Source organism: Salminus brasiliensis, chromosome 1 (genome assembly GCF_030463535.1).
Source record: "Salminus brasiliensis chromosome 1, fSalBra1.hap2, whole genome shotgun sequence".
In the NCBI taxonomy this organism is placed as follows: Eukaryota; Metazoa; Chordata; class Actinopteri; order Characiformes; family Bryconidae; genus Salminus; species Salminus brasiliensis.
The window spans coordinates 89,556,886-89,580,655 of record NC_132878.1 but is presented as its reverse complement, the minus strand read 5'-3'; the positions used below and the strand labels follow the sequence as shown (position 1 = coordinate 89,580,655).

Genomic DNA, 23,770 nt, shown 5'->3' with positions numbered 1-23,770 from the left:
TTGTTTGAAACATGCAAACACTACATCTCATTTACTTTTCCGCCGTCACTGTTGAGAAACGACAGAGCCGTAGAGCCTCAGGCAGAATAGTTAATCAACAGGGTCCTTTTTTGCTGCTTATTTCATACAATTCTTAACAGTGTTGTTTTCCTATAACAGAATGAACACATGGGTTATTACTTTGCCTTATTTAACACCAAATTAAATGGTACATGTTTTCTAATACTGGTGCACTAGGGCTGCACAATGTATTCTTCCTTTATCCTTATTTTAATACCAGTCTTTGCAGAAAGTGTACAGGCATCTTGTCCAGTCACAGATGTTCCATTGAGAAATTCACTTCAGAAGCAGAATCAGGTTTATTGGCCAAGTATATTGACACACATAAGAAATTTGGTTCTGTCTGTATTAGACAATGTACACACCATTTATAGACAATATACAGCATTCACGGTATACACAGTATACAGGCAATTCACTGACTATACTTTACAAGGGCAATAATATACATACAGTGTGTCATGGCGTGCTAGGCCAGAAGTGAAGGGAATGGAAACTCACAGAGATGGAGATCTAAGCAAGAGGGTTTATTAAAAAAAAAAAAAAAATGAACACAAACAGCAGCAGTGAAAGGACAAAAATATGAACAAAACCGAAACATGACAACACAAAGGGCGAACATAACAAACCTGGGACTGGGAGGAGTTAGGAGCTGAGCGGGCACTAGAGCAGCGCTCAATACACAGACAAGGAGAGCTGGGAAACCAGCAGCTAGACAAAACGGCAAGGGCGACCTAACCTGAAACGGCAGCGTGGGTCACCTTGCAGGGACATGGGTAGCCAGTAAATCCTGACAGTGAGCGAGCGAGCCTCACTATTAACGTGGTTGACCGTAACACACCTCTAGTCGTATGGGGAACCCCTCGAGCGACCTCAAGGTTCCAAACGACACAATTCTCAGCGTTGAACCATGGAGTTGAAGCTCCTTAAGTACCCCCAGTCCCAGGTGAAACACATGAACCAAACGAGCATGAATTGATACACTGAACCAAACACGTGAACACAAACGAGGGGGAAGTCCTTATTTGGTCCTGTGGGTGGCGGCTTGGAATCGAGGGAGGGTGCAATACCGAGGGGCTGACACAGTGTACAAATTATTATTAATACTAATATGCACAAAATATAGTGTGTGCTAGTTTAAACAACAGTAGTGTACAAGTATGATAAAGAAAAACGTGAACAATGTTATGAATGTGGGTCAAGGAATAATAATTATCTGAAATTAGTGGTCAGCTATTTATGAGGATGATGGCATGAGGGAAGAACCTGTTCCTGTGTCTGGCAGTCTTAGTATGGTGGGTTCTGTAGTGCCTGCTGGAAGGGAGGAGCTGAAAAAGCTTGTGTCCAGGGAGGATTTTCATTATCCGTTTCTCGGTTCTTGAAGAGCACAAGCCCTGGAGGGTGGGGCAGGGGAGCACCAATGATCAAACAGGCCAACAGAACGAAAACCTTTGGGCAAAATCTATGCAGATCAGTCTTTAACCAGGTTAAAACATGCTGTGGTTTTTAAAATGGGAAGTGACATCGCAATTACAGTATGTAGCACTGTAGCGTTAATATGTTCTTTGGTCCATATTGTGGAGACCTAAATGGAAAATTGGACTATTGTTGCCTATTGTTTGAATTACCTGGTTGGTTGTACAGATCAAGAAGACCAAGAAAACTTTTGTAGATCATACTTTTTTTTGCTCATATGCTGTTAAAAAAAAGGCAAATTAGAAAAACACTCAGAAAGATGAGTTTTGTTAACCAGTGAAGTCAGAAAAGGACTATTTGGCAAAAAACACCAAAGAAAAAAAACTGCATTTCATGAAAAGCACACCTTGCCAACTGTGAAGCAGTTGTTTTGGTTTGTGTTGCTGCCAGTGATGTTCAGTGAGGATCATTGGGTCCACCTGGGAATAGACTGACACCTTTTTGTTTTTTAAATAATTGTAAAGTAGCGCACACACCAAACCACCAAAGCTTGACGTTTAGTTTCAGTAGTTCAATTCAATTAAATTTAATAAAAGAATTATTTATATAGAACTTTTTACAAAGCAGCTTTACAGAGCTCCGGGTCCGAGCCTCTTTTGAGCAAGCCAGCGGCAACAGTGGCAAGGAAAAACTCCCTCAGAGGGAGAGGAAGAAACCTTGAGTGGAGACCCATCCTCCTCTGGTAGACATCATTGTTCCTGGTGAAAGTATACCCAAATAGCAGCCTGAGACTGTGTGTGTGCGTGCGTGTGTGTGTGTGCGTGTGCGTGTGTGTGTGTGTGTGCGTGTGTGTGCACTGGTTGAGGGTGTATGGTCCTGTACTTAATGTGTTTGTGACTATATGTGCTCTTCTGTGCTGTTTCCTTGTACTACTTTTCTCCTCACTCCTTACATTGTGCTCTCTGCTGCTGCTCGCTGCTGTGTGTGTATGTGTGGTGTGTGTGTGTGTGTGTGTGTGTGCGTGTGTGTGTGTATATGGGGAACCCACAGGAGATTTAGATGGCCACTGGTGGGACCATGCGACGTGGCATAGCAGCGATACCTCCTCTATGTCTTTGGTGAGACGTGCGGAGCCTAGTCCCACCCTACCTCCTCGCTCTGTCGATCTCTGTATCTCTCTCTCTCTCTCCCCTCTCTCTCTCTCTCTCTCTCTCTCTCTCTCGCTCTCTCTTCTCAATCTCTTGTCATTTCATGGTTTCCTTTGATTTATTTTCACCTGCATGTCTTTTTTTCTTTCTTTCTTTTTGTGCTTTTTTTTTTCTTTCTGTTTTTATCCCACGCCTGTAGGGGACAGTCAAAGGGGAAAAAGAAAAACTATTGAGCAGGCACACATCTTATCAGAGGGCCAAAAGAAAATGGTGCGCTTTTGGGGCCACTCTTTGGAAGAGGATGCCGAGTGGTGTGAGCCGCAGGTTAAAGACTCGGGCGTTGACACATGCAGTAGCACCACCCTAAATGAGGAGCATAGCCATAGTGAGAAGGTACTGGGACCTATTCCAGCCTGCATTCTCTCTCCTTTCAGTTCATTTACTTACTCCTTTTGCTCTGTTTTTTTTTTCTCGCTCTTCTTTTTATTTGCCTTCTCATCTGGTCTTTGATTTATTTGTGTTTTGATTTGTATTAATGATTATTATGAGTAATGAGAAGTGTTGATTTGCTTTCCTTTATCAGTATTGCTTTGGCCAAAAAACAAGTTAATTTCCCCCTTACCTTAAAATAGTCGGGCAGTTAAGATGTCTAGAGTCCCAAGTTTGCGTCTCTAGGTTTACACTGGAGCTTCAAGACCAAAGTGCGGGACTGTGCAGAACTTTTAGGCACCTAAGCCCATTATTCCAAATCATTTACCTCAGCAATAAGAGAGCTTCTGCTTATTTAAGCACAATATATCATTAGAACAGATGCAGGGAAACAAAATTACAGTAAACAGAAACAAGAATTTCTCATTTTGAAGAGAGTAGTTCTTCTGAGAGATCTTCTGAGCTAGTCTGAAAAACTAAGCTTGGATCCAGATTTCTCCTGGATGTAATCACCCCCAACCCCACCTCTAGCCAGCGCTTGGATTTTTTGTCCAATTTAACACCACTTAAGCACTGATTTATCAAGCCAGGAGCTGGATGATAACTATGATAACTGCACATAATACTAGACTTTTTTAAAGCAGTCTGACCTGTAGAACTATGGCATTATACAAACTGCAGACCATTCATTTTTATAGATAACAGCATGTCATATGTCATACAGAGCCTGTTTACACCTGTCATTAACATCCGGATATATCTGGATATACTTTGACCAGATTCTTTATACCCTTTCACTAAAAAGTGCCGCCAGTGAGATCCGATTTAATGTCCCCCATAAACTTTCTGTTGGACTTCCTGTAAAACAATGGTTTCTCATCATGGTGGTGCGGCTTCAGGAGACCATAACCCGCCTTGTTGAACTGTATCTGGACACAGAAAACATTCTGTTTGCATTTGTCTTAAATGTTGTCAAGATTCTGTCCTGACCACTTCTGACCATGGTTTGAGTGATCCGATCATAGTCTGATGGCAGTGCGCCCTGGCCGCATTTACACCTGGCTTTTCACGCAGTAAAGGCAAATCTGATCACTAAAAACACACGTTAATGCCAGGTGTAAAGTCAAGTCAAGTCAAGTCAGATTTATTTGTATAGCTTTTTACAACTGTTGTCGTCACAAAGCAGCTTTATATAATTAATAATTAGTAAAAGACAGAAAAAAAAGAAATAACATAAGAAGACATGAAGGATCAAAGACCCCCAGTGATCAAGCCAACAGCGACAGTGGCAAGGAAAAACTCCCTCAGAGCTGGAGGAAGAAACCTTGGGAGGAACCAAGACTCACAAGGGGGACCCGACCCGTCCTCCTCTGATCAGAACTATTTATACATTATTGATAAAAGTTACCAAACCATCTATACTGTTGAACTGCTCTGATCATAACCATAATATAATAATCATGGTGTAGATAGTTAATAGTGGCAGATAGTTAAGAGTCCAAAAACAGACCCACTGTGTCAAAAGCCATGTTGGAGATGGGTGTGTGAAGCTTCCAGGACTGCTTAGTTTTGGCTTAGCTTATGTTAGCCGTGAAGCTCCAGAACCAACCTAAAGAAGCAAAAGTCCTTGGGGGATCAACTACATTTGAGGGAAGGGGAACATTATGCAAATTTGGCTGAAGCAGAACTGTTTTGTTTTTGTTTTTTTGGAAATATTTGCTTAGTTTTGTTGTTTTTTGTTTGTTTATTTATTTATTTATTTATTTATTTTTTGGCAGCACTTTGGCTGTAGCTGGGGTGTTGCTGAGCGTGGGAGGGGGGGACCTCTTGCTTGCTCTGTGGTTGTGGGCTTGGTAGCTGCAGCTGATTGTGGCGTAGTGTGGGTACTGAGCTAGAGTGTGTGGCAGGAGCTTCACTTATACCTCCACTCCTCGATGTGAATGTTTTGTCATGGCACTTAGAGAATGTGGGGTCCCTCTCTCTTGGTGCATGCCCTTCCAACCTTCTTCTCTCACTTTTCTGTTTTGTGTTGTTGCCCTGTGGTGACCATGCCCACTTACAGCAAGGCATATAGTTCTCTCATATAGGCCCCAGACCCTCTGTGGTACGCCCTCTTTAACCTACCCACCCAAAAAAACCCAATCCCAACCCCAACCCGTACCCTACCTCACAACACAACACAACCGGCCGGACCACCACACTCCACCGACTCCAGTAGAAACACACCAGAACATCTCAACACATGCACAGTGTAGCTGGGTGGGGGCGGAGCGGCAGATTTGTTTTGGCACAGATGAGCTATGTTTTTCTTTTTTCCCTTTCACTGTCGTATCTGTTTGAGGTTTGGTTATTATCACCTGTTCTGCTGTTCATTCAGGGAGGGAGGGAGGGAGGAGGGGGCGGGTGGGTGGATGTGGGCGGGGGGGGGGGGGGTGATGTGCACATTGTCCATCTTGCTCTCTGTGTTTGTGTTGTTTGCTTTCTTTATTGTGGGATTTGTGCTTGGTGCTGGTGGGCTGGCCGTTTTGGGAACTAATCCTTGGGTGCAGGGGTCGGGCCATGCTGGAGCTTGGGGAAGGGGCTTGCATGCAAATCACTACCACAGTCATTTGATCACATAAACTCTGGGCAGATATTTGAATAGAGTTTATTAAATTTAGAACCATTTTTTAAAACAAGATATGTGTGAAAAGGGTTTTAAGGGTTTAAAGAAGTTGACCAGAAGGTTTTTTGAGAAGAATGGTTCTTTACGGAACCAAAAATGGTTCTTTTGATGCATCGGTCATAGAACCTCATGTACAAAGTGGACCAAGGTGCTGCCACTGTGATCCGAGGATCGCTGGTTTGAATCTGGGGTCTTGCTGCTAGCCATCAGCAACCGGAGTCCGAGAGAGCACAATTGGCCTTGCTCTCTCTGGGGTGGGTTGATGACACTTCCTCCCCACATCACTCATAGATGTCCTATTGTGATGTTGGTCAGCACAGGCATCTGTTAGCTGTTATATTGGAGCTGGCGAGCCGTACTTTCCTCAAGAGTGCTGGCTACCTAGCAATGCTGCATACCTAGCCATGTGCTAGTCTTCACCCGTCTAGTTTTAGGGGCATTGCTAGTAATAGGGGGGTTTACATGAACAGGCATTGGGTAATTGGTCTTCCAAACTGGGTAGAAAAATGGGGTTAAAAAAAACACTATGTTTGAGAGTGAACTAAGCATCAGGAACTTCAGGAGCAGGTGGTTTCATGTACACTGAGGGCTGGTATGGCATATCCACACTGTCCAGTGTTCTAACAACCCCTAAGCATGACTACTCACACCTAAACCTGTTGATTGATTGCTCACTGTTTAGCCCATCATCGAAACAGAGTTCATGTGATCACCTGAATGCTTAAAAATGAACGCTCCTTCCCCACCTCCACCGTAGCCTTCCTCTCTACATGTCATAATGATGTTGTTCTTAAAGCTTCAGTTGTAAACCAGACCTTTTTTCCCTGTGACTTGGAACTCATAGCACCCTGTCACATGGCAGCCGTCGAAAGACGGGGATCGGCTGATTGGCCGCATTCTGCTCAACAAGCGCCTGAAGGACGGGAGCGTGCCGCGGGACTCCGGAGCCCTCCTGGGTTTGAAGGTGAGAATCTGATGCAAGTTTCACTCTGCTTGTAGGCTGTTGGGATGGACCATGGGAAGCTTGGCTTAAGCTTAAGCTTGAAAAGCGTGTTGTAGAGACAATCAGGTCTTGGTTTCAAGGGAACTTAGTACACACAGCCTCTATGGCCAATCAGACATAAAGATTTCTGACCTTTTTAGCAAATCAGGTCTGAACTGTCAGCTGAGTCAGATTTTCAAGCTTTATAAATTTTCACTAATTTAGTTCCTCAACTGCCTAAAGATCTGAAAACGAAAGTAATAGATGCCCACAAGTCAGGGGAAGGTTGTAAAGAGGGTCTAGACAATACTGAGGATTAAATGACAATGGTAAAATTTTGAAATCAAAAATACACACTTTTATAGGCTTTAAATTATTATTGCTGAGATTTCTTTCCTCTTACATAAATCATCTCAGAGATAGTTTTAGTGCAGTTCAATTAAGCCTTCACTGATCATTTTGCATGTTCGTAGCAGAAGCAGTTCAGCGGCATTAACCTTCTGGAGTCTAAAGGCATTGTTTGAAATTTGTGCAGATTAGATATGCCCACATGTTTTATATCAAAATGTTCGAACAGTCTCAGCTCACTCTATAATGACGTGACCTAGAACACTGTGTGAGAAGATACTCCAACCCTGAAAAACTGTTAGAATGCAGAAGACGAGTTTCTAAGTCTCCATTGGTCAGTTTTTTATACAAACTAATAGACAGACGCACAAACCCACCCATTACAAATGAGAGGCAGATGACGGACACACAAATCCACCAGTTAGACACGACGAGAGACGACGTCTTCACAGCCTCGTCACTCCGGATGTGAGTCACACACAATCTGGCAATGCAAGTTGCAATCAAAAGGGTGGGCTCTACAGACTCAGGAATTGTCTGAAGCAAATGTCTGGTCTGTGCTGTATAATTGCAAAGATATTAACAGAAACGGTGAGAAACATCGAATTGACGCACTGGTGCGTACTTAGACTTCCTCTCTAGTTTGTTTTAACACCCTTTTCATTTGATATTAGTTCATATCAGTCGTGAACAGTTTGGCACATAAAAGGATTAATGTGCTCTCAGCTTGGTAAGCAGGCAAGTCATTAAGTGTATAGGAGAATATGAACCATTTTTGTCACCCTGCCTGCCTCACTGCGTGTGTGCATGTGTACGTGGTCTGAGCGAAAGAGCTGAGCGGCTATAAAAATGAGAAATGCAGAGATGGACAGGCCTTTACTGATCGAGTGAACTCTCTGAATGGCCCATCGTGCGGCCAAATGCTGCCATGTGTGTTCCCTCAGCCTTCTGGCAGCAGCAGCAGCAGCTTGCTGATCACACGTGGGCCACCCGTATAAACGTCACATGCATATATACACACACACACTCATGCTCGGACACAAGTGAGATTCCCTGCGGCTCTGTGCCGCACGTTACATAAAGCCATTTTCATCCAGGAGGCGGCTCCGTAATCCCCTTTTGTACGTTTGCATTGGGCTGCCATTAGCGTGGATTTGATTTGTGTGATGCTCTGAGAAGGCAAATGGGTTCGTGCGGGGCTTACAGTACGGATAGTACTCACCTCTGTGCCTTTTCCTATCAGTCAGCTCTTTTTCAGCACCACGGACAGCTCCTCAGCAGGCCTAACATGAAACAATGAAAAGAGCACGGAGGCCTTTTAGCGTTAGTCTACAGGGCTGCAGTCAATGTATTTTATAGCATGCAACTAAGTGGCTAATATAACGTCTCTCAAGTTAGCGTAGCAGCTGTGCTATCTTTATTTTGGGCAAGAGCAAAGATTTTGTGAAAATTTCCCTTTAAAAACAAAGTGTATCACTATATTTGATACATATTAGCCTTCAAGAAAGGTGTTTTAGAAGAAAAAGATTCCTTGAAGGTTCCCCAAAGCACCTTAAGAAGTAGCTCCACAAGTATAAGGAACTTCTACTTTTAACAGTGGCAGTTTTAAATAATTAGAATTTTTTGGCAACCATATTTGATGGTTCAGATTAAGGTTTAGATTAAGGTGTTGGTTAAGGTTAGGTTTAGGTGTATATTTAGATGTAAGTTAAGGTGTAGGTTAAGGTGTAGGCTCATATTAGATGTAGGTGTAGATTGTTCTGTGTATGTTCAGGTGTATGTTCAGATTAGGTTTCGGTGTAGATTACAGTGTATGTTATGGTGTAGGTTTAGTGTAGGTGTAGATTAAGGTGTAGGCTAAGGATATGTTTAGGTGTAGATTAAGGTGTCAATTAAGGTTAGTTTAGGATTAGGTTAAGGTGTATATTAAGATGTAAAATAAGGTGTAGGTTCATATTAGATGTAGGTGTAGATTAAGATGTATCTTCAGATTAGGTTTAGGTGTAGATTACGGTGTAGGTGTAGATTACGGTGTAGGCTAAGGTTATGTTTAGGTGTAGATTAAAGTGTAGATTAAAGTTAGTTTAGGATTAGGTTAAGGTGTATATTAAGATGTAAAATAAGGTGTAGGTTCATATTAGATGTAGCTGTTTATTAAGATGTAAATTAAGGTGTAGGTTCATATTAGTGTCACGGTTTGTCAAGCTTGGAGACTGAGGCGGACGTACACGCAGGATATTATTTAATAAAGGAAAACAAACCGAACAAACATGCTACAAACCAAACACTTTGACATCAAACCAGAAACAAACAGAAACAGATCAAACCAGAAAAGCAAACTCAAGCACTCGGGAGCACATGGCAACACAAAACAAAGGCAGACATGACAACAGGGGCAGGCATGACAATTAGATGTAGGTGTAGATTAAGGAATATGTTCAGATTAGGTTAAAGTGTAAGTGTAGTTTAGGTGTAGAGGAAAGTGTAAATAAAGGTTAGTTTAAGATTAGGTTTGGTGTATATTAAGATGTAGATTAAGGTGTCTTTTAAGGTGTAGGTTCATATTAGATGTAGGTGTAGATTGAGGTGTAGGTTAAGGTGTAGGTTTAGTTTAGGTGTATGTGTATAATAAGATGTAGATTAAGGTGTAGGTTTAGTTTAGGTTTAGGTGTATAATAAGATGTAGGTTAAGGTGTAGGTTTAGTTTAGGTTTATGTGTATAATAAGATGTAGATTAAGGTGTAGGTTTAGTTTAGGTTTAGGTGTATAATAAGATGTAGGTTAAGGTGTAGGTTTAGTTTAGGTTTATGTGTATAATAAGATGTAGGTTAAAGAGTAGGTTTAGTTTAGGTGTAGGTGTAGGTTAAGATGTAGGTTAGGGTTAGTTTAAGATTAGGTTTAGAAGTATAATAAGATGTTGTTTAAGGTGTGGGTTTTATTTAGGTGTAGGTGGTTAATAAGATGTTGGTTAAGGTGTAGGATTATTTTAAGTGTAGGTGTAAAGATGTAGGTTAAGGTTAGTTTAAGATTAGGATTAGGTGTATAATAAGATGTGGGTTTAGTTTAGGTGTAGGTATAGATTACGATGGAGGTTAAGGTTAGTTTAAGATTAGGTGTAGGTGTATAATAATATGTAGATTAAGGTGTAGGTGTAGATTAAGGTGTAGGTTAAGATTAGTTTAAGATTAGGTGTAGGTGTATAATAAGATGTAGATTAAGGTGTAGGTGTAGATTAAGATGTAGGTTAAGGTTAGGTGTAGCTGTGGATTAAGATATTAAAATGATATTTTACAGTTTTTGCTTGGTTACAGTAATATTGGATTGGAGGAGTCGACTCTCCACTGTGAGTCGACTCTCCACTGTGAGTCGACTCTCTTCTGTGAGTCAATTCTCCACTGTGAGTCGACTCTCCACTGTGAGTCGACTCTCTGCTGTGAGTCGACTCTCTGCTGTGAGTCAATTCTCCACTGTGAGTCGACTCTCTGCTGTGAGTCAATTCTCCTCTGTGAGTCGACTCTCCACTGTGAGTCGACTCTCTGCTGTGAGTCAATTCTCCACTGTGAGTCAACTCTCCGCCGTGAGTCGACTCTCTACTGTGAGTCAATTCTCCGCTGTGAGTCAACTCTCCGCTGTGAGTCGACTCTCCGCTGTGAGTCAATTCTCCGCTGTGAGTCAACTCTCCGCCGTGAGTCGACTCTCCGCTGTGAGTCGACTCTCTGCTGTGAGTCAATTCTCCGCCGTGAGTCGACTCTCCGCCGTGAGTCGACTCTCTGCTGTGAGTCGACTCTCTGCTGTGAGTCAATTCTCTGCTGTGAGTCAGTTCTCCGCTGTGAGTCGGCTCTCCGCCGTGAGTCAACTCTCCGCCGTGAGTCGACTCTCCACTGTGAGTCAATTCTCCACTGTGAGTCGACTCTCTGCTGTGAGTCAATTCTCCACCGTGAGTCGACTCTCTGCTGTGAGTCAATTCTCCGCTGTGAGTCGACTCTGACAGGAGTCCACTGTAGTCTTTTCTTCGTCACTGCAGGCTGGTGTACGTCTTAAGTGACAGAACTGACAGAACTGATGCTGTATGTCATAGGAAAGTAGCTGGTGAGCTTGCTGTGGTAATAGTACAATGCAGGTGATGGAGACAGACGTGAGGTTTAGGCCTCGTTATTCATTGACTGCTGTGAAATAATTAATAGCAGCTATAAAACTATAAGTTAGGCCTGTAGTTTTGAAAAAAAGAGGACGAAATCATCTGTCCAAAATGGACCTTAACTGGATATTAACCATGAGACTGTTTTTTCAACAGGTGGTTGGTGGGAAAATGACAGAGTCTGGTAGACTTTGTGCGTTCATCACCAAAGTAAGGAAAGGAAGTTTAGCAGACACTGTCGGACACCTCAGACCAGGTACTCGACAGACTGCAGTGCAGTGTTACACTCCTCTGCTTGTATACTCACTTTACTCACCAGCATTCCTGAGGTCGAGGGGGAGATGGGAGGAAGGAACCCACTAATTCTGTTAGCATGAAACAGTCAATTAATATTAAAATGTTCTTTTAACTCAGTTATTACATTTCAGTTTTATAAAGCTCTTTGGGAAAAACTGGTTGGACTGAGTCGTTCTTTTCTCCTTTGTTAATTTGTTTTTATTATTGAAAACTAGTAGGAAACTAATATGAACATTGTACTGTATGTATGAGTGAGGAGCGTGGGCCACATACAGGGTTAATGTACAGTGAAGTGCTTTTGACTCAATAAGTTCAATGATTTTTTAGCATTTTGTCACTCACTGTTTCTTCTGCGTTGTAGGTGATCAGGTCTTGGAGTGGAACGGGAGGAATTTACAAGGAGCCACATTTAAAGAAGTTTACAATATCATTTTAGAATCAAAGCCAGAGCCTCAGGTGGAACTAGTAGTCTCCCGGCCCATTGGGTAAGACAGCTCTGAGCTGATCTCTCTGTCCGTTCAAAAGAGAGGCTCTTTGTGCTCTCAGCAGCTTCACACAGAATTTACTTGATTCATTTTTTAGAGATTCAAAGACTACGATTAATTCAGAATTCTGCAGCACAGCTGCTGACTAAGCCCAGAAGGATAGTTCACGTCAGGCCTATATTAGAGTCTGTACACTGGCTAGAAAGGCAGTCCTGGACCGGACTACTTTTAAAAAATACTTTTGGCTTGAAAGGTTGCTCAGGTCTTCTGATTCCTCCTGTAGTTGTTCCTCTAAGCAGGACAAGAAGTTTTGCGGATGCTGCTTTTAGCCATTATGCTCCAGACCGCTGGAGCAGCCTTCTAGTAAGCCAGAAAGCCAGAGCCAGAAATACTGACCTCTTTAAACATTAAGCAAAACGAAAACCTTGTTTATTCAGTCTGGCTTTGAAGGAGTGTTTTATAAATCTTGTATAGTCTTAGTTTTTTATTTTTTTTATTCATTTCATTTTTCATTTCATTATTCATATTCATATTATTATTATTATTATTATTATTATTATTATTATGGGTTTGTTTTGTAATGCTAAATACTTCACTAAGTAGGTTTTAAGAACCAGTTTACTTATTGAAGTATTGTATGTAGTGTTTTATACATTTTACACATGACTTACTTTTAGTTTTTTAGTTTTTTTATTTACTTATTTGTAATGTATTATTTAAAAAAAAAATATATTTTTATTTAGAATATTTTATTCTTCTTCTTATTATTATTACTATTATTAATAATAAACTTATTATTAATAATAATCTTCTTTGTCTTATTAATATATTAATAATAATAATAATAATCATCCTCATCATCATCATCATGTTCTATTCACTATTTACTAACTGCTCTGTGGATTGTTTCACTAATGTTTTGTAATGCTAAATACTTACACTAACTAGATCTTAAGAGCCAATTTACTTATTTAAGTATTTATGTAGTGTTTCATAAATGTTACACATTACTTAATTGTAGGTTTTATTAATGTATAATAATAATAATAATAATAATAATAATATTGTTGTTGTTGTCTAAATATTATTTATTTATTTATTTTATTTTCCATTCCATTTTATTTCATTTTATTGCTTATATCATTTTCTACTTTTATTTTTATTGTCTTAGTATCCATATTTTGTCTTTTTAGCATTTTGTGTAAAACTTTGATTTATTATTAGTTGATTTATATTCCTTTGAGTATGTCACCACAATAATCGCCAAAAGTATAGAAAGTAATAAGGCACATTGAGTTGATATGATGTATTTTCTTAAATATATTTATTATTTTTTATATATTTGTATCAGTTCAAATCACTGCATCACTTTATTCACTGTAAATGTGATTGCTGTAGTTTTGATGCTCAAAGCATCTTGATCTGGAAGAAAACACTCTTTGCTGTCTAATTGGAAATGCATTTGGTACCTTTGCCATATATGCTGTCCTGGAGAAAGCTGCATATCTACCCAGCAACCTGCGTGTTGCTCCATTTCAGGAAACAGCAGGAAGCAAATGGCTTCTGAAAGCAGAGATACCCCAGAAAACCTCCACACAGAATGTACCGCTCTGCGCTCCCGTGTCTGACTCTGCTCTGTGCAGAAATAGAGCTGGGAGAAAAAAATGGCATTTCTTGCTGAGGGGGCTGATGCTAGATCAGCTCGTTCTGGTTGTATCCTGAATGTGTGCAATATGGGAAAACAAGCAGAACTGACCTGAGTTCAGCATATTGGTCTAGCCGGTACTGACGCTGTAATAGAGACTAATGTGGTGCTTAGGGTCATTAAAAGCTCATGCACTTTTTTTTTTAGCTTGTATTGATCCCCCCTCTCTCTCTTTCTCTCTCGCTCTCTCCACCCCTCTCATTGCAGAGATATCCCCAGGATACCAGACAGCGCACACACGCAGCTGGAATCAAGTGAGTAGCCACCGTGTGGCCGGACTGGAGCAGTGCGCTTGGGTGAACTCCTCAATATCATAAAGCTACAGTCATAGCATCACAGTGGTATCAGCATGAAGGATAGGAAAACTGCTTACTTATGAGGGTTTAACAGTTAAAGTGCCAGAGACTGCTAAGCTAATTCCACTATCTGGACAAAAGTATTGAGACATCTGTTCGTTCAGTGTTCCTTCCAATATAAAGGGCAGTAAAAAAGAGCTTATCCTGCTTTTGTTGGAGCAACTGTCTTTACTGTCCAGTGAAAGGTTATATCTTCTACATTTTGCAGCATTGCTGTGAGGATTTGATTGCATTGAGTGACAAGAACCACCATGAGCTCAGGATAATCACTACAACCCCACCTCATCTCCAACTCCTTAACTCATCCCAAAAGTATTGGGTGGAGCACCTTCTATCATTCCAGAGAGCATAGTTTCATTGCTCCACAGCTCAATTTTAGGGGCTTTATACCCCCTAGCCCAGATCTGGCATCAGAAAAGCTGTGTATGTGTGCATTTGCACATATGTGTCAGCAACTGGATGCACAATGCATTCATTTGATGGAGAGTCCACACGTTTTTGGACATATATAATCAATTTCGGTCATATTGGTCAAGCCCTGGGCAGAATACCAGCAGGCTGTCAGGCTGTGTGCATCACACTCTTACCAGTTTGTCTCTCCTCTTCCCCTCCTCTGTCTTTCTTTTATTAAATTCCTCCCGAAGGTTCCAGCTCGTTTGAGTCGCAGAAAATGGAGCGGCCGTCCATATCCGTCACATCCCCCATGAGCCCCGGCATGCTGCGAGACGCACCCCAGTACTTATCCGGACAGCTCTCAGTGAGTACCCACAATGCATCACTCTCCCATACACTCTGTGTGGGGGAAAGATGGTGTTTTTTTTATTATTACAAGGTCAGTGTTTGACCTTAGACACATTTTAATATACCTGTCACAGAATATCATTGAGGAAGCAGCTCAGAGGCTGTGTCTTTGTTTGAATTAATTAGACACACAGTGACAGACTGGTGGGACAGTTTATTATTTTATTAAACGTGCAATAAGTCAGTAAGTGTGCCAAATGTCACTTTGTTCATTTACCATAGTGATTACCTTTACCTTAAAAAAGAAAAGGCTTACAGGCTTGTTAGACCACTCTGATAAGATTGGAAGTCATAATTAATCAGTGAAACTCGTTTGCATAGTTCAGATTTACCTTATTAATATAACAACAGTGATTAGATGACAGATGGCAAATGGTTTGACCCATATTGATACGTTTATTGTTGTTATTTGATAGATTTATATACACTCATCATGGACGTTAATGTCAGGGCAGTGACAGGGCTTTCTGTGATTTCTTAACTGTTCTTTTTCTGGGGCACATGGAGTTTACTACACACATCCCTAACAGAAAAGACAAGAATTATCACGTGTTTAATTGTTTGGGAGGGGTTTCTGAATTCAAACAGGGTCAAAATGATATATAGAGAGTCAAAAATCATATTAGCACACTTAATATTTGATGAAATATCCGTTATCGAGTTGCACCTTGACTAGACGCTTTTGGTGGCCATCAACAAGCTTCTGGCAGAATTCTGATTGGATATTTGACCTTGGTTCATCTGGTACAGACCTGACTTTTAAGCATATATTTGAGGTATACATTTGGGCCATTCCAAAAGCTTAATGTTAACCTGCTTTATCCATGTGTGTTTGGGGTCGTTGTCCTGTTGGAAAACCCAATTAAGTCAAGGCCTTAACCGTCTAGCTGCTGGTTTGAGGTTATTCTGAAGACTTTGGAGCAGGTCCTGTTTTTTTATTGTTCCATCCACTTGGTGCAGTGTACCAGTTTCACTGGCAGCTATTCAGCCCTAGAAGATCATGCTACCACCACCATGCTTAACAGCTCGTTCTGTGTTCTTGGAGTTGAATGCCTTATTGTAGCCAAACAGCTAAATTTCTGTCTCATTTTGCCATAAAACAGCCCCTAGAAGACTGTTTTGTGTCCTTGTGGTCTGCTGCAACCTTCAAGTCAAGCTTAAAGGTGTCGATTTTGTAGCATGAGGGAGGGTTTCTTGGATGGCAGCCTCTCCGTCCATGACAATATAAAAGCCACTGGTATTCCAGCAGCTTCCAGTTTATGACAGACCTGTACCTTACTGGTTCTTGGGCTGTTTCTGACCATCCTAACAAATTTTCCCAACTGAGGTTGACAGAATGTATCTTCTCTCAGAGAACTCAGAGGAGTTTTGGGCTGGAGTTCAGGTGGCTTCTGCTTTGTGATAGGAAGCCATTTTCCCCTCTAAGGAGGGTTTTGCAGACTTGTCGTAGATACATAAACAAGGTAGAGATAGAATTTACAGGATATCAGATTAGAGAGGGGGAGCTTCAGTCATGTTCCTCTTGGTTGAAATTCCACTTGGTTGAACTGATGATTTCCATTTTGGAATCTGTAGTTTAGAAATGGCTCTAAGAGACTGGTTTGTGTAAATCTGTGATCATCCTTCTCAGATCTGCTCTAAGCTTCTTGGACGTTCCCATTGTACTGTGTGTTGGTCAGTCCAATAAAACCCCTCAAAAAATTAAAAGCATGTGCACCAAATTCTTTAATTTTTCTATTAAGGATGTATGTTGTCACTCATTCTGCCTCAGAAAAGAAGTTTCGTTAGTTTCAGTCATTTCCAAGATTACAATGAAAGCCCAATATTGCCATGATGTGCGTGTGAACATACGACCACAACTCGATGTATATGTAAATTCATCTGTAGATAGTCTCATTACCAATTTATTAGGCTTTATATAAATAAGACAAAATATTGACTTTTAGAAAACAACTTCACAAAGTCACTTTAATAGGTTTTACTTAAATCTTAATACACTGAGATATACACAGCTCTGGTAAAAATTAAGAGACCTCTTAATTGTTTTTCTTAAATTTACATGTCTATGTGTACGACAGCCACAGAGCTGAGTTACCTGAATTTGCAGACTATGAATGGCAACAAGTCCCAACAGCAATGTGAAAGACTAGTGAAGAACCTGCCAAGTCAAGGTTATTTTACCATAGTGATTTTTGAATGCTCTCAAATATTAGTACTGTGCTGTTTAAATAATAACGTCTTTGCATTATAAATATTATAGTAATTTAATTAATTAATTGAGCAGTTGTCATTTCTGCAAATAAATGCTGTAAATAGCAATATTTTTATTTGGAGTTTATTTGGGAAATGTTGTCCATGGTTTATGTAAATACAACTCAAATGTTCATTTCCCTAAACACATTGCTTATAAATAGTAAATATAGGGTGGTCTCTTCATTTTTTCTGGAGCTGTAGCTATCATGCTATCCTTTGTCCTTTGTTTTAAGGCCTGGTTAGATCACTTTGCTATTACAGAAAGCAGCCGAGTAGCAAGATACAGCATTGTCATTTAGATGTCAAAGTCACTGCAGCAGACTTTATTTAGATCTTGATCTACTGAGGTTTATTGTTTCCAAAGCCATGGTTTAAGTGCTAGCTGCTCCGCTTTGTTTTCAAGCCCAGTTAAGAGGTTGGCAAACACTTGTGAGGTGAACAAAGCTGACATGAAGGAAAGATAAGGTTCTGGCCCGGCTCCACTGTGCCTGTGCTCGGCCGCAGAGCTGGAGCCATCCCAAAGGCCCTTAGCACTAGAGCTGATCATGTTACTCTCAGTCGTGTGTTCCTCTTTGTCTAGCTGTAAAATGTTCCACCTGGGGAGGCCTGCAGGTGGCTGTTGTACATAGGCATGACTGGTGTAAGGTTTTAAGGATGACACACTGGATGATTAAATGCTAATCAGCTTCTGTAGAGACTGTTAGGAATAAGGGTGGGCAATTTAGCAATACATAGAACATCACAATACTGTTTTTCTGAGGTTAACTAACATGTGGGTACAAATAAAAGGCACAAAAAAGCAGAGAAATAGATTAAAATGTACAAAAAAAAAGAAATTAAACAAAGGGTGAGAATAAATTTATGAAATAAGATTACGTCATCATTTTTTATTGTATTTATGCAGTTTATACAGTTATTATACACTGATCAGCCATAAAATTAACACCACTGAGAGGTGAAGTGAAAACCATTGGTCATCTCCATCTATCTGTCAAGGGGTGGGACATATTAGATAATAAGTGAACAGTCAGTTCTTGAAGGTGATATGTTAAAAGCAGGAAAAATGAACAAGCCTAAGTATCTGAGCCACTTTGACAAGAACCATGGCTAGATGACTGGGTCAGAACATCTTCAGAACATCAGGCAGGACCTGTGGGAGTTTTCCTGGTACATAGTGGTCAGTATCTACCAAAAGTGGTCCAGGAAAGGACAGCTGGAGAACAGGCCACAGAGTTATGAGAACCTAAGGCTTATTGATTTACATGGAGGCTCTGAATAAAGGCTCTGCATAAAGAATTGGTGCCACATACCAAAGGACGCCTTCAGAGGTCTCATGGAGTCCATGCCTGGAGTGGTCAGTTCTGTTGAGGTGGCAACAAAGGGGACCTACTCAATATTAGGCAGGTGGTGCTAATGTTATGGCTAATCTGTGTACCTGTGCTTGTTGTTTACAGGTTATCTGTAATTGATCTAATCTAATTGTTCTAGAAATAGTGATCTACTCAGAAAAGTGTGTTGTGGTGTAATTTATCAATATATAATAACCGTGTATTACTCAATTGCCCACTCCTTTTATTAGCTCCTAGGAATATCACTTTCGTAATCCTCTTGTGTATCTAATCAAACCCTGAAGTGCACTGTCTTTAACACTATGAGACATAAATATATATGTGTGTGTGCATTGTGTGTGTATCTGAATAACATAATCTGGTGTGTTTCTATGTATTTGTTGTTTGCTGGGATGGAGATTCAATGTAAATACTCATTTCCTTTGAGATTCTACAGCGTCTATGTCACATTATAAAGCCATTGAAAATAGAGACAGTGCCAGATCTTCTGTGCTGAAGAACCATTAAAGGATGAATCCAACAGTTCGTTTTTGGATCTGTAATCTATATCTGCTACATCTGTAACAGTCAATTAACATGGTCAGTTTCATTCTTGTGTGCATAAGAACATAAATCCTATATAGAAAATGTTGTATAGAAGCAGCTGCTGACCCTCTGGGACAGCACAGAGACAACACACACAACATAAAGTGACCTGTATTCACACATGCCCATCACCAAACACCAAATAATCTAAAATAAACAGGACTATAGGCCGAATGGGGCTCTATGGAAAACTAATAAGCTGAATGCACATAGCTCAGTGTGTCTTGGGATTTTTGGCCCTGTGTGTGCTAACCAAGCCTTTTTTAGACACGACTGGGAGCAGGTTGTCGTAACTGGCTCCAGGTGTGTGGTGTTAGGGTGGTGCCCAGGCTACTATGGGCACTGGACCACAGTTTCCCCCTGCCTCGTCACAGCTACAGTGTATATAGTGGTGTAGATGGAATTTCGCTCGATTGCATTGGATAGAATAAACCAAATAGTTAAACTATTTTTAAAAAGGTGCACGTATTCGTCACTGTACAGTGTGGACTGTACAGCGAAATGTGTCCTCCGCATTTAACCCATCTGGTAGTGAACAAACACTCACACACACACACGTGTTAGGGGCAGTGAGTACACACACACACCCAGAGCGGTGGGCAGCCAACTCCAGCGCCCGGGGAGCAGAGAGGGTAAAGGGCCTTGCTCAAGGGCCCAACAGTGGCAGCTTGCCGAGCCCGGGAATCGAACCCACAACCCTGTTATCGATATCCCGGCGCTCTAACCGCTGAGCCACCACTGCCCCAAAAAATGATAGACTACACAGATTCTGATAACATTAATTAATATATATATATCTTGCACATGTGGGTTATCTCATTTTTTTAAGACGTGGAAGCAACATAATCGTTCATTAATCGTAATCAAGGTGAAATGTTTAAAAAATAAATTATATTGATTTGAGGTCATATTGCCCAGCACGAGTCACCAGAAAGTAACCAAAAGCCCCTTTTTTTTACAGTATTTTGCCGTTTTTTTACAATGTTGGATAACACTTCATTTAAAAACACATCATGAATCTGATCTAGACTCTTTGTGTGGACTTTAAGAACAGCTTTAAGGACGTTCTTAGGACGATACTGATGAATGAGGAATTGTTTCTATTGTAAGTGAATTTAGAGTCACTTGTTCTCTAAATCACAGAGAAACAGGCCAAAATAATTGTCCATGGTAATTGAAGGTATATTACAGATGTGGCAGAAAGGCATTTCACTTTTCCATAGGCAGATGTTGTGGCCTTTCCACTGATGAGAGGGAGTTTGATGGTAGGAAGTGGAAATATGAGCTGAGAAAGGCAAGGCAACAGAGGTTTATTTATACCCCATTTTTCACAGATTAACACTCACACCAGGCCCTATTGTTTACGCCGAACAATAGACTAAATTAAAATGATGGCTTAGATAGACGACTGAAAAGCTAATTATAGGTGTTTGACAGCGTCCTGCTGGAGTGACAGTGGTTATTTTCAGTGGGAACAAAAATCAGCGTATGAAATAATGCAGCTGAGTGGAAAACTTTCAGCTGTCTTCACCTCAAACTCATTTGTACTCATTTGCTTTTTACAGCATTTTAGTCTAAGTGACATTGACCTTGGTCCACAGTGAGCTGAAGTGTTTAGATTGAATCTCTGTCTGAGCTCCCCTAACATTGGTGGTGTCATTTTGGGTTTTAGTTTTATTGCATTGTTCCTTTGTTTTGTTCTTTTTTTGTTGTTGTTGTTGTTGTCATTAATTTTGCTTATCCAGAGCCAAAGCCTTAGTAGGAGAATCGAGCCTTTTAACCCTAGGGTTCAGGTAATGGTCGCTGTCTATGAGAAAGACCTCACCCTTTTCCTTGTGCCCCCTTCCCCCATCCCTGTTTTTATCTTCTGCTTCTACTGAAAATGCACAGCAAAGAAATGGCTGCATCCTGTTTTTCTGTTGGCTTGTGTAGTTTATATTACTCTTATTTTATCACCATCGTTTACTACCTCTGCAACTATTATTACTTTATTTTCTGGCACATTTTGCAACAGGCTTGACTCATCTGCATGATGTCAATCAAAATTTAAGGGACACAGCTAACGCCCTACATACCATTACTCATTAGACAGCTCGGCATCAATGTAAACGCTCAGGAAAGGACATACTCTGGAGGATATTGTCTACGGGCAGGACTGTGTCTCTTTAAATATTATGGTGTTGTGGAGTTTGTGAGGACAAACACATTTGATTCTTCGTCCGTGTAACCTGAAACGGCCTGGATCCTTTATACCTCTCGATCCTGATTCGAACCAGACATCTCCTGAAGTGGGGGTGTGTTAGAAGCCCTTTTTGACATTCATTCTGATGACAGTATTTTAATATAAATTTCATTTATTTTAAATATTTATGGTGTATGTTTTTTAGATGAGGCCACTGGCAGTTTCATGTTGCATTCTGAAGATACAGTTTACTGTTATTATTATTATTAGGTTTAATTTCCCAATACAAAGAACACTTCATTAGAAATGAGCATTTAAAGTAAGTAAAGTAATTTAAAGTAAAAATCTGTAAATCAGGTGAGTATGGTGTAATGTGATGACAGTGTACTCTCTGTAGACAGTGCGATGAATTATGATTGCATTAGATGTTAAATGGAATTTTGAATGCTGTACTCAGATTCACTCAGATTCATGTCACTTAGTTGCTCAGGAAAAAACATCACAAATTACAGACTACTCATTTTTACTTAACCTTTTCTACTTCATTGCTATGATCTATTTGCTGAGGCTTTGTAATTCTGTAGGTGTAAAGACAAAATATTTATGGATAGTAAACACATATCCACACCCAATTATACTAAAAAAAGACCAAACAATATGAAATAACAAAAAAAAATACATGTAAACCAAATAATACAAAACGAAAAACATATGTAAAAAAATAGACAAGTAAATACTTAAATGTAAAAAAAAATAATAGTACGAATAAAAGAAATACAATACAAAATAAGTTTTAAAAAAAAGTGTTAAATTCTGGTGGAATATAAAGTGCTTTCTTTTGCTTACCCTTTGAGGAAAAAAGTAATCTAACTGCTTATTACTTTACTTTACTACATAAAGTATAAAGCTTACAGAGCTAGTTCTGAATGAAAATAAAGTCTGGTCTGTTTAGGTGAGGTTAAATATCTCTCTTCATTGGCACAGGGATCTTGGCTTGTCCATATGAATGTGTTTGGATGCTTCTACAGATTTCTACACTGTTGAAGTGCAGTAGTTGGATTCTGCAGGTGGCACACATACACAAACTGCATATTAAGACAGAAACCAGTTATCTATAGACAACATTTCTTTTACATCTATTATGTGTAATTAAAATTGCTGGTTTAGAGGTCAGTGGCATTAAATTGAAATGTAAGCTAATTAATGAAAGTTTGTTTCTGTGTAATTAGTATGTTTTTACTAACATAGCGACAATGAGCATATTATACTACTGGTTTACTGATACAGAAAACAGGTTCGGAGGTAGGGTTGGAGAAATATACCTATGGTAGGGATGGGCAATATGCTGAAAATATTATATCACGATATGTAAAGTCATTTACATGATGCGTTATTTATTGTGATACACATAATTTGCAGACAAAATGTGTCGGTAGTGACAGATTCTTAAAAACTACTGTTCAAATACTCTCCCATACTTAGTACAGTAATTTGTATTCAGTAGTTCTGCACTTCATCCAGTTAAACCCCTTAATGGAGCAAGACTTATTACACTATTACACACTAGGGTGTATTACTCAGTAACTACAGGGATTCTGTACGAACTGGTGGGGCTATTCTTTGGTAATAAAAGTGTGTAATAACACTTTTGGCCGGCCAGCGGGCCATAGGCTGTTTAAGGGGTAATTACATTGTTGGTAATGAAATGTAATGATATCCTCGATCTGCTCAGAATATTGCATATTGTGTATCACAATAACAAAATTTATCTTGATAAGGAAAATATGGTAAAATATGGTCATATTGCCCACTCCTACCTCAGGGGTTTATTTACATACACTAAACATGTCATCATATTCTGCTTAGTTAGTTTGACTGCTGCTGCCAGTGTGAATTACAGTGAACTTTGCTCAAACACCTGGATGAAACACATTCATCTACACAGTCAGAGCTGTGAAACTGGGATATGTATAGATATGGTTCTCATCTTATTACCTTAGACAGACTTCAAGGCTTTGGAAGGACAACCTTTTCTCAAGAATACATTCATAAACATACATACATACATAAACACGTAAATATAGCTCTCCTTTGATTGTTTACACATTGAATGCCTCTCCTTTCTGCATGCCATTTCACAAAAGTCTGAATAGGCTGTGTTTACACCAGAATGACTTACATTAAAACACTCCTTGCCATAAAAGCAAGTATGGGCAAAGGCTTAGAAGAGTTGATCTTTTTCTCTGATTTCTTTTTTTTCCTCCTCCTTTTTTTCTTCTGTGTGGTGATCGGTTCGTCCACTCTTTGTCTGACTTCTAAGTGTGTTTCTGTGTTGTCCATACTTCACCGAGCGGGGTGCTTGTCTGCTGCGTGTCACTGCATGAGGAATCTATCGCTGCTGTGTGTTCAGTCTTTCAGTCTTCTGCCCCATTTGCCTTGTTCAGTTTGGGACAGATGTTAATTCCTCTTTTTGGAAATGAAATTGTAAATGTAGTTTATTAAAATTTAATGCAACTTTACACATAGCAGCTTGGCTATGGCAAGCACTTTTTTTCGTGCTTTCTGTGTCCT

The 23,770-nt window shown here is 40.1% G+C and overlaps 1 protein-coding gene across 33 annotated transcripts in view; it reads left to right on the top strand.

The window, feature by feature from the left end:
- The window catches only part of rims2a (regulating synaptic membrane exocytosis 2a), a 268,366-nt gene that overhangs the window by 123,464 nt on the left and 121,132 nt on the right, over positions 1-23,770 (top strand). For 20 of the 33 annotated variants that reach the window (XM_072692313.1, XM_072692312.1, XM_072692300.1 and 17 more), the window contains 7 exons: positions 2,824-3,017; positions 6,563-6,682; positions 11,343-11,442; positions 11,845-11,968; positions 13,881-13,927; positions 14,674-14,786; positions 20,763-20,810. In XM_072692313.1, coding sequence (XP_072548414.1) covers positions 2,824-3,017; positions 6,563-6,682; positions 11,343-11,442; positions 11,845-11,968; positions 13,881-13,927; positions 14,674-14,786; positions 20,763-20,810 — 746 coding nt within the window. Of the gene's footprint in view, positions 1-2,526; positions 2,595-2,823; positions 3,018-6,562; positions 6,683-11,342; positions 11,443-11,844; positions 11,969-13,880; positions 13,928-14,673; positions 14,787-20,762; positions 20,811-23,770 lie in introns of all 33 variants that reach the window. The other 13 variants (XM_072692331.1, XM_072692330.1, XM_072692318.1 and 10 more) reach the window with 3 other exon arrangements.